Source organism: Rhopilema esculentum, chromosome 16, assembly GCF_057945365.1.
Source record: "Rhopilema esculentum isolate cy_ngs chromosome 16, ASM5794536v1, whole genome shotgun sequence".
Taxonomy (NCBI): Eukaryota; Metazoa; Cnidaria; class Scyphozoa; order Rhizostomeae; family Rhizostomatidae; genus Rhopilema; species Rhopilema esculentum.
This window is the reverse complement of record NC_142830.1, coordinates 1,228,314-1,239,789: the sequence shown is the minus strand read 5'-3', so window position 1 is coordinate 1,239,789 and position 11,476 is coordinate 1,228,314. Positions and strand designations below refer to the sequence as shown.

General features: G+C 34.4%; 1 protein-coding gene across 1 annotated transcript; it reads right to left on the bottom strand.

Annotated features, from left to right (window-relative positions):
* Nucleotides 1-456: 456 nt before the first annotated feature.
* Nucleotides 457-8,480, bottom strand: LOC148958200 (uncharacterized). Its single transcript, XM_089113116.1, has 5 exons — nt 8,147-8,480; nt 2,884-2,983; nt 2,181-2,294; nt 1,558-1,671; nt 457-1,112 (listed from the first exon to the last, which is right to left on the bottom strand). The coding sequence occupies exons 1-5, from the start codon at nt 8,465-8,467 to the stop codon at nt 1,051-1,053; spliced, it is 711 nt and encodes a 236-aa protein (XP_088969242.1). The 5' UTR covers nt 8,468-8,480; the 3' UTR covers nt 457-1,050.
* Nucleotides 8,481-11,476: the final 2,996 nt, after the last annotated feature.

Sequence of the window (11,476 nt, the reverse complement as noted above, 5' to 3'; positions counted from 1 at the left end):
GGCGTTGTATGGAGCCAATTAAAAGTCAGTTGTGGTAGCAAATGGTCCTGTGGCCATTCAGAGCCTACTACAATCAGGAACACATGATGCACTGTTCTCTCGCATTACAGTATAAGTCCAATCTTTTTTTAATTTATGCTGAAATGTATATGGCATATAAGGCATAAAGGCAAACTTCAATGATATGGTTGCTCTAAAATACCTCAGTCAAAGCCAACCATTCCCAGAGGAAGTATTCATTGAACTGATGGAAACTGCAACACGTTCATTTGAATTCAGTTTTAACAATAAAAGGTTTCTTATTTTTGAAAATGCAACTTTTTCATGTTCATAGTAAAAATAGTATGAATGTGAAACTTTCTTCGTGTTCATAGCTTGAGAATAATTTTTAATCACACCGATGCCTTGATAATGGAAGAAAAACAATGAGACATCTGATTTAACTTGTTATCAAGAAAATTAAAAAAAATTGATGCTTTTGATAACTTACAACGAAATAATTATTGCCTTTATGCTGATTGACAAAAACAGATATCAGTACTAATTAAGATTTTGACACGGACGTCGTGTTGTTTTATTACATATAAAGGTGCTACGTTTTGATGCAGATAAAATCATGACAGATAGTCTCTGAAGCAATTTGTAAATATATACACTTTAACCTTTTAACCTTTACACTTTAACCTTTGCAACCTAGTTGCGACTCAAACAGAAGAATCTAGTTCAGTTTGTATCACTTACATTACAGGAGGGATTCCTTTGTTTTCTATAAGGTAAGTTTGAAATTTTCATTGTTTTAGGCTCAATTTTTCTTATGTTTTATGCTAAACAGGTTTTCTTATTACAATATCCTCATATTCTTTCGAACAGATTTGAAAACGTCGATTTTCATCATTGCCTAATAATGCTCGTTCCTCTTATGCTGTCAGTTAATTAAAATTTATCTACTTTTCCTGTATCAAAAACTTTAAATAATCCATGTTGATATTGTTGTAGCTGAAGGTTTTCCATTCAATGTTTTTGATACTCTCAATAGATTTACTTCCTTTTTTACCACCATCCACCCGATGGAGGCGGAGGTGGAGGAGGTGGAGGAGGTGGTGGTGGTGGAGCTACAAGAAAATTGTAATTTCGATCAATCGTCATTTAATCATGATCAATCATCTAAATATTTCATGATTAAGAATAATATTCCGTTCTCTGGTCGGTCATTTTGCCCTTAAAAATATAAAGTGAAAGTGTTCTCATCAAGTACAACAGCTATTTCCTGCCTTTTCTCAATTTGTAAACTTTGTGCCCATTCTTCTTTCTTGTTCAAATTTTTTTAACTCTTAGCACCTTTGACAAAATTGACAATATTCTAATCTTGCAACTTTTCAGCAATATACATGAATTACTAGGTACAACACTTTCTTTTTGTTTTCTTTAAAATCAAGCATTGAAAACCAAGAAAATATATCAATTTGAAATTTTTTCCTCTTTTTATGTTTAGTTTAATAGTCAGCGAATAGTGTTTTTAAAGTAATTTGCTTCAAATATTGTGTAAAGAAAATATACCTGTTTGGCATCTTGATCCAGAATAACCATTGATGCAGGAGCATGTGTAGTAATTGATGTAGTTATTGCAATTTCCTCCGTTGTAACATGGACCACTGGCACATTCGTTTATGTCTAAACATAATTTTGTGAGTGTGAATTTTTTGTTAAATTACAACTTTGGGTTAAAGTTAAAAATGTATGGGGAGATCTACAACGATTCTTTATGGAAAATGTAAAATATTATATGCTACATCGTTTTTATTTAAGTACTTTAGATTGGAAGAATACCTTCCTTCAAATATCATGTGCTTTAAAGATAGTTTAAAACAGGATTTAAAACGTGCCCATCTTCTCTTTATCGTCTAATAATGCCAGTAAATATGCTAGAATGGAGTTTTGAAAAACTTTGTTCTATCTAACTTGATACTATGAGTTTAAAAATTGACGAAAATGACGAAATCGTCAATTACCAGATTGTATGGCTATATCTAGCAGTGCGAGATAATAAATGGGCAGTTTAGAGTAGTTCACATAAACCCAAATTGACCCCGAGGTGCATGCCATTGATGTTAGTATGCAGGTAAATCATGCCCATGAAGTGTGCAAAAGTTTGATTAAAGAGTTAATAAGAAAAAAAATACCATTTCCACAACTGACACCAGCATATCCAGGCTTGCATATACATTTGAATTCGTTGACAAGATTTTGACATGTTCCTCCATTTTTGCAGGGAAAGCTCGCACATTCATCAATGTCTTTATAAAATGTAAAAGGAAATTTATGGAAGAAAATATGAAAAAAGTCCCTTTTCTAGATTTACAAAGCTTCTGCCTGTATTCAGGATACCAAAAGTATTTGGACTAATCAGTAGTGTGTTTATTACTCGTTTTAATGTCAAGTGCATATTATGGTTTGTTCATGTTTTAAAGAGATGTGTAAAGAAAAGAAAATATAAATGTTAGTTTAGACTTTCTACCAAACTACAGAATCTATAATTTTGTTCAAAAAAGTTGACAAACAATTTTTCATTTTTGTGCAGTTTAACTTATAGAAAATATCCCTCATTTAATAGAGCTTATGCAATAAATTAAACGTTTGGGCACTTTTGTTTTCAATTCATTGCAAGTTAACATTAGTTATATGTCTGCTGTGCAGAAATATAAACTTTTGTAAAATTTTTATCAGATGTTGAATTCTATTTAAACTGTTTTTAGAATTTATAGATAAAGGACTAGAGAAAAACTAAACGTGAGAGCAAACAAATATTACTTTCCTAATGGTAAACTGAAGCACTTATCCAATTGGTGACTTTATGAAAGCTTAGCTGATCAGCCAAATTCTTACCAATGCATTTAAATCTGCTATTTGTTTCGCACGAGTCTTCACATGTATACCCTGGGAGACATGCAGTGGATGTCCCTGCAGCAAGACAGCCAGGAGTTATCTGTAAAAGATATACCATTGATTAATGAAAGTTACTCTTATCTCCTTTATTGTATCTATCACTATCTATCTCGATGCCGTATAAGCAAAGTTGTACTAACTTCTGTGTAGAATCATTATAACTCCAGTTTCGGACTGAATAAAAAAAGCCTTTTTGATTGGAGTTCTCGATATCAATAGGCAGATCTATTAGGGGTGTATAGAAAAAGATGGTTCTAAGCTGCAACTCCAAATTTCCACTCTTCAAAATATGTCAGTTATAAGGGAATTCAAATTTCTTTTCAAAAATTAGTTTCTCGCACATTTCCTCCTACTTTGTAATCCAATTTTTTTCATAAAAGATCAAAGACCACATTGACACTGGTACTGACCAAAACTGACACAGAAAGGCTTTTCTCACTCGACCTCCTATGTTCATTCAATATGAATATGCTATCTATGCAAATTTTGGATCGCTTTTGAAGGTTTTCCCATTTCACTTTTGGTGAAGTGTAGGCAGTATCGTTACAAAGACATATGTTACTCTAAAAAAACATTCTGACCAGGCCCCTACACGGGAGTCCCATCTAAAGCTGTAACGCAATAAGTTTCTTGGAAATAGTGCATAAGAAGTATCAACACCTTTTCTTGCAAAAATAATAATTTCATTTTTGTAGCTTCTGTGCTGCTTGTTAATGTTTGTACTCATTTCTGCTTTAAGAACTACTTTTTGTATTTTTTGTTGTTGCTGCTGTTTCTTGTAAGCTATTGTATTTCTTTTCATAACTTTAAACAGTTGTATAAACTCTTCTTTCTCAGAGATAGCCTAGCGTAACGAGCTTTATTTGCCTTGATTATTGTATTCATTCAATAGTAATGAGTGAGGATAATAATGATGAACTATAGTTGTCTATGCAAACTGAAACCTTACAAAGTTTGTCAATCAGTATCAACATTGCTTTCCTATCGAGTCTGAAGAGAGATGTTTTGACATTGAAAAGTGAATTATTGTAGATGCTAGAACCATTATTAGATTTACTATTGGGTGGTCGATTGAGAGAATTTGATGAATACCTTGTGGGCATCAATGACTCAATTCACTGTCTTGATTCGTTACCATAGGTCGGTTGGCCTTCACCTGCTAAGACCTCATCTACTCAATGAATTCGTCATTCATCCAAGAAATGAGATTTACATGGCAGCAATAATTAAAACAGATGGACATCAGGTGATTTATTGAAGGTAGATTAGTATCAAAGCGTACCGATACTATAATTTCAAATGTCAAATGTCAAATGATATACTATAACGTAAAATGAAAACTTTTCTTGAAAATATTCCTGAAACATTATAAGTTTAGAACATAATCATGTGCCATTTCACATCTTTCCTTGTCGTTTTTGAATGTTTGTTTTGGTGTATTTGCTTTTCCCTCATGTTTGCTACGCATTTTGAGCAAACGCAGAGGCGGATCCAGACTATAGCAACCTATGCAAAAGCACGAGTCAGATTTTTACAACAACAAAATAAAATGAAAACTATCAAAATTTTTAATCAAGAGTTTCTTTGGCAAATTTTTCAGCAATGACCGCTCTAGATCTGCCCCCGTTGATACAAACATCATGCAGAAGGCAGGGCATATATTTTGCTGACTATCTTTCGGCCTCTGCACAAATTAGTCGAGTGGCGATTCTAGGCATTTATCTGGTTCTTATTTCTGAATCCAGAAACTTGCCTGTTCCTTGAAAGCCAATCACTATTTGTTTGACCTATGCAAACGTCTTGTAAGCCAATCAGAGTGTATTTTACCTCTGCAATCTTTGGCGCGAGCATAGGTGAGATTTAATTCATCAGATCAGAAGTTGAGCTTGCCTCTGCAGCGGTACAGCCAACCAATAGGATTCAGAGTTGACCTATGCAATTTTTGACAGTGTACCTATGCAATGCTAAGCCAGTCGATTTCAGAATGTCTGTTCTGTAGTGTTGTGGTATGACCACTGCGTTCGGAATGACTTTTTCTAAGACAATGTTATTTTCCACTCTACATCAAAACATTTTGAATTTAGGCATGCAGTCACTTGCAACGCAAATAATGCCTTGATTTTGAATCTCCAAGTGAACAAACAAAAACACATTTCATGGAATTCTTTTTGTAGTTTCGTTGGAATTCAAATTGTTATGGTATAGAAAGTACAACCTTTATGGGATCCAAGCTCTGGCAAGAGCTTACAAATGACATTAAAACATCTTCTAGCCTCGCAATATTTAAGAAAAAGATTAAAACTTGGAAAGGTACAAAATGCAACTGCAGACTATGCAAACCTTTCGTTGCGCAGATTGGATTCTTGAAATAGTCATCGAATAATTGTATATTCTTATCTAATGAGTCATCCTTTCAATTGTGTACATTTCCTATATCATTTTATCCATTCATTGTAATTAATTTAAGATTTGTAAATGTAGTATAAATAGTAGGCTTTAATTAGCTGTTATATTAGCTAAAAAAATTTTACTACGCCTTGATTCTGATTAGTAAGTAATGATTCTGATTGGAGACAGAAAGAGCAGGCTGATGACTGAGTAATTGACCATTTGCAGAGGTTTTTTCTAGTGGCAAGAGTGTTGTTTAGGTATTTGATGGTAAAGTTGTAAATGTTTTTTGGTAACTTTTGCTGGACACTAGACCAAAGTTGATTAGTTCCCTTAGAAGCAAATTTTAAGATGCACGAGATAATAAATCCTTGAGATGTAAGAACGTTTTCAATGCGGTTTTCGTGTTCACTTTGGATGGATTTGAGAACTTGTTTGGTGTTGCGATAAACGTCATATTGTATGTTTGTACCAGTGCTAGAATCTTTCCATAAAGAGCGAATCTCTTGGTTTGGGGACAGTCTTAAAGAGTTGCGGATAACTGTTTGACATTGTTAAAACTTGGTAGATGGAAGAATGAGATTGATGCCAAACTTCGATTTTGGAATGACGAAGCACTTATTGGCAGCTCAAGCCATTGTCTAACTAAGCTTGAAACAACATTGTTTAGATTTTCTGTCACCCATGTCTTGCTTAAATCAGCGATGGTCATTTTCCAGGAAATTTTGGATAGCACATATCGGTGGTATAACATAATTTTGTTCTTTGGATGACACGACAATTTGTCGATACTGGACATTAACGAGTTGACAGTTTCCAATAGTTCTGACATATGATCACTATTATCCATAGGAAAGTTGAAGTATCTACCAAGATATTTAAAAGATCTGTCTTTCTCAACAGTGGGAACTATGTTTTTATTGACAATAAGTTTGGGTAGAAACTGAACAGATGAAGTAGATGATTTTTTTAATTCCAAATGTTGAGCACTTGTCAACCCGAATATGCATGTTTGCCCAAGAACACCATCTAGAGAAGTGGTTTAAGAGAATTTGATTTTCTTTTTCTTGACCAGTAACCACTGCCGCATCGTCAGCGAACTGAAACCAATGGACAGGTTTTAAGGAGTTTGTATAGAAGCCGAATTTGTTGAATTTATTATCTGAGATGAAAGTATTAAAGCAAAGGTTGAAGGTTAATGGGCTAAGGCAATCACCCTGAAGGACACCGCGGCCTATCGGTATAAAAGGGGTACGAAATATATCGGTTATGATAGATGTTTATAATAATAATAATAGAAATAATAATAATAATAATGGCAGATAAGAATCTTCTAGAAAATTACATCCATAAGCCAGGTGATGTATCTTTTAATTCATGCCCACTTCTTTGGTCAAATGAAGCGTTGATAAAAACATTTAGAACAATATATAGATTCAAGAAACGTCAAATCCAGGGTCGTTTCTGGCTTTTGTGCACAAGGGGGCTACCCCGACTCCATTTGCGTAAAAAGAGGGTGAGCTATCCTTTATTGTTCTTCCAAGGGGTGTCACACACCCCACATCCCTGTAGTAACGATCTGGGTTGAACCTTTTCTCTCATTCTTTTTTTTTTCTATCGAACACAAATAAATTTATGTCGACGCCTCTTTCATTACGATTCTCTCTGAAGAGGTGGACGAAAGTACATTTGTTTCGTCTATTTAATCAGTTTATTCGAATATTTGGGATTTCTTGGTCTCCAGGCAACCGCACACTCTGGCCTAAAAATTCCAATATTGGTCATTTTCTCCAAGGAAAGGGGATGCACTGAATTACAATTACAAAAATCTTCTTTGTATAAAAAAATCAAGTCTTGGCCCCTAGAAAAGAAGCGTTTATTGAACGATATCTGAAAAGAAATCTCTTGAAAAACAATGTTCACCTTGCTGTTGAATACGCGGGAAAATAGGGATATAAACAAACATATCACTTGCCATTCACCTATTATCTACCGGCTTTAAAAATATACACAATTTGTAAACGAAGTGAAAAGGCCGCCTTCATCATTTGAAAGAGGCGATCTGCCTTAATGAGGCTACTGGCTCGATACAATTAAGTACAGCCGCTTTGTGACTGTTTGTTACACTTTAAATGTATCCAAATTCTATGCTATGGATGACCAATGCTCCAACAGGATGATAAAGAATCGATTAAAAACTTGCAGTTGTGATTTGTTTTTTGAGAGCTTTCATTACCATTTAGATAACCTTACCTTTATCTTTCTCGATTTTGCTTGTGCGCCTTGTTACGTAAGGTGGGTTGTCCAAAAATTGAGGTTTTTGCGTTGCGTAACACAACAAATCGTGATTTCCTATTATTGAATCAACAGTTTTATGCGTATTAAGTTTTTAGATTGAGACTGGAATTCCAAAACGAACGCTACTTTCTTTAGTAGACACCTTTAGTAACACTGCAAGAATACCTCCTGCATTATAACTGCTGAGCACATTTAAAAAAACTTATAGTAGTAAGGCAAACAACAAAGGATATGTTTGCGAGCTCTTTGCATCAGGCCTTGTAGTTGACTTGTGCAGTGACTGAATGCCCCAGTGCATCTAGGCACCTTCGCTTATTATGTTGAATATCCTGTCAAATATTCCTTTTCATCTGCAATCGTTGTTTTCATCCCATTTTTACCATTTATCAAAATAAAACAAACATTCAACTGTATTTATTCAACACAAAATCTTTTTAAATTTTGAAGGCTTGCAAATACAAATGAATCCATTAAAACCCAGACCTTGACAACAGTGATTCTAAAACTTTGCACCTACCGTTTGATGTACGGGCTCATAATGATTCCAGCCATCTGCCAAAGTTGTGCCTGAAAGTCTTGTTAAAGACAAAAGTTCGCAGTTGTCTTTTGAACCTTTTTTGAAATTAAACGATTTACATTCGGACACATCCAAGCAACCTTTAAGGCAAAATGACAAAGATGGGGCACTTATTGTTGTAATAAGTCCCCCAGTAGCCTTTTGTCCTCTGTCCGTTATTTTGAAAACAGAGTAACGCCTGCAGGGACTTTTGTATATTTGGTAGCAGGAGACAATTGCCGCTGATGCAGTTAATACAGCTTTAAGTAACCAGTTGTCCATCTTTGGAGGAGCCCTTTAAACAAATCGTTGCGGATCAACAAAACAACTTTATGAGAATTACAACTCACAACCTGTCTTCTTATGTGAATATAATTTAAGTGTCACTGAATGATGTTATAAATTTTTAATTATAAGTGAATGCAACTCGCAAGATGTATCAGCCTTGACTTGTCAGTATCGATGGTATTACTAACTAAGATGAAATTCAGAGAAAAATGGAAGCTCTGAGCGAAAAACTAGCAAATCTATATGACTTCCTAGATAAGCATAGTATCTTATATTCGTTTCAGTTTGTATAACATGAAAATCACTCTGTTAATCATGTTTTAATAGGCATGACAGAAACTATTAAAAATTCTCTTGACACCAGGAAATTTTGTTGCGGCATATTTCTTGATATGCAAAAGCTTTTGATACAGTGAACCGCTTTATACTTCTAATGGAACTTGAAAATTATGGAATCTGAGGACCTGCTCTAGACTGGTATAGATCTTATTTATCTGACCAGAGGCAGTATGTTTCTGTGAATGGGTTTAGCTGTAACTATCCTGACGTCACATGTAGAGTTCCACAGGATTTTATCCTTGGCCCCCTCCTCTTCTTGATTTTTATTAATGATCTACCGAATTCATCGCCTTTACTCTCCTCCTATTCATTTGCGGATGATACAAATACCTACTTTGAAGCTGACCGTCTGGATATGCTGCAAAGAGTAGTTAATAATGAGTTAAACAAGATTAAAATGGCTGAATGTTAACAAGTTGTCACTAAACGTTAATAGAAACAATCAGAAACAATATGTTTTGAAAAGGGGAAATGAACTGATACAGCAATCTAGGTATGTAAAATTCCTTGGTGCTCTTTTAGATGAAAATCTTAGTTAGAAATATCATCTATCTGAACTTTCAAAAAAATTGGCTAGGACATGTGGCACCTTTTTCAAGGTAAGACATTTTCTTCCACTTGATGTTTAGATCTGTCTATAAAATTCATTATTCTCTTTTTTTCTCCAATATGGTATAATAGATTGGGGCTTTACACATGATGGTCATATCAAACCTATTTTTCTGCTGAAAAAGAAAGTGGTAAAAGCCATTGCATTTGAAAATTCCACTGCACCCTCCACTCCTATTTTTTCAAACTTGATGATACTGAAGCTGGAAGATCTTTTCCAGTTAAAATTGCTTTTTTTTGTTTATGATTCTGTCAATTCAAACTCACCAAGCTGCTTCCACAAATTCTTTGAATCTGTGTCAAATGCTCACCAGTATAGTACACAGCAAAAAAGACATTTTCTTTATACGAAAAAATACTTTGCAATGTCGTCTGTGTGTTTCCTTGGTGCTGAATCTTGGAACAATATCCCAGTAGAAATAAAATGGTCATTGTCTGTTGTCAGTTTTTCTCAAAAGCTTAAAATCTTTATATCAGACAAGAACTATCAAATTTGATTTTGAAGCCAAATTTATTGTTTTGTCACTGATGTAAATAATTAATTACATTTAAAACCACCTTGGAAAAGGTGATGCTCTCTCCTCAATTAGGTCATCTACTGAGAGAGCTCATCCTAAAGAAATTTCCTGCAAACAACATCTTACGTAATCGTTATTTATTGTTACAAAGTATTTTTTATGTAATGTGTTAACATTGTATGTATTTAGTTGTAAATTAGAGTAATAAGATATTGGATGTACAGAAATATATAAACATAAAAACTGAAACAGAAACAGAAACTCAAGAAGAATTTCTAGTAGGGAGCTCATTTGCCAAGCAAAAGCTGATGATTCACTAAAATTTGTATCAGATTCAATGCTAAGACATTCTCGCAAATGAAAAAACACGTGTCCTGTTTTAAGTTCCTTTAATTTCAAACATTCTGTCATAAAGAATTGTCGTACAGGGCCGGCAAAAACCATACCCCCAACTATTCTGCAAAATAAAATGAATATTTTAAGCAAAGATAGAAAAAATTGTAGCCTACCATTCTATAAGTTATTTTGCTTCATATTTCTTCATGTTTGGCCTTATCTTAAGTTTCCTTGTTATGTTTTTATTGTTTTCACCATTTAAGATGGGATTTTTTTGAAGAACATGAATCATTGTCTAAACTGTGCGTTATACATTACACGTTACACTGTGTGAGTAACAGATTTAAAAAATTATCTCAACTATAAAATATTGTTAGATGTTAGGAATGCGTGACTTACTTAGACTATACCGTATATCCTCGAATAAGTCCTCACGCTCGAATAAGCCTCCCCCTCGTATAAGCCCCCACCCAGACATTCATTTTTGTAAATAGGCCCCCGGGGGCTTGTTCGGGGTTTTACAGTAAAAGGAGGAACCTTATCTAGAATACCTTGGTTCCAAAGCTAAATGAGAGAGTTTGGCAATTTTGGCCTAAACCTGGCTAACCAGGCATATTGCACGGACAGAAATGAGGTGCAAAGATGGGAGGGAAGGGGGGACGGAGTTGTTAGATAATGATTAGATTTTTTGCCATACCCTTCAGGTGACTGAACACTGATGGCAGCACCCATTTTTAGAATTCAGTTTTCAACTTTAAGATGAATAAGACGAGAAGATAAATCTTTAAACAAAAGATCTTTATAGTTGGCTTCTCATCAATGAGAGGGATTTTCCTAGTAAGTTCATGAACTGAGATTTCCATTTCATTAGTCTTTCATATTGATTGTAAGCTTTCAACATTGCTTTATGGCTTCTCCATCTACCGCTGATATCATTAACTGTTTTCCACGCCAAAGCAGTTTGTTTGTTATCTGCTGCTTTTTGATTTTCGTCGATCTTTGACTCGAAATAGATTTTTTGTTAAAATTCATAAATTTCTCGTAGTGTCTTTTCGGTTTTCTTCGCGAGACTGATGTTCTCTACACTAGGGTTACTGTTCTTGTTCTTTTTTCCTTTTATGAGCACCTTTCTTTTTCCCATTGTTTTTTCCTCTTTACAGGTAGCTTCTCAGAGGCATATCCCTTTGCTGCTTCTCCATAG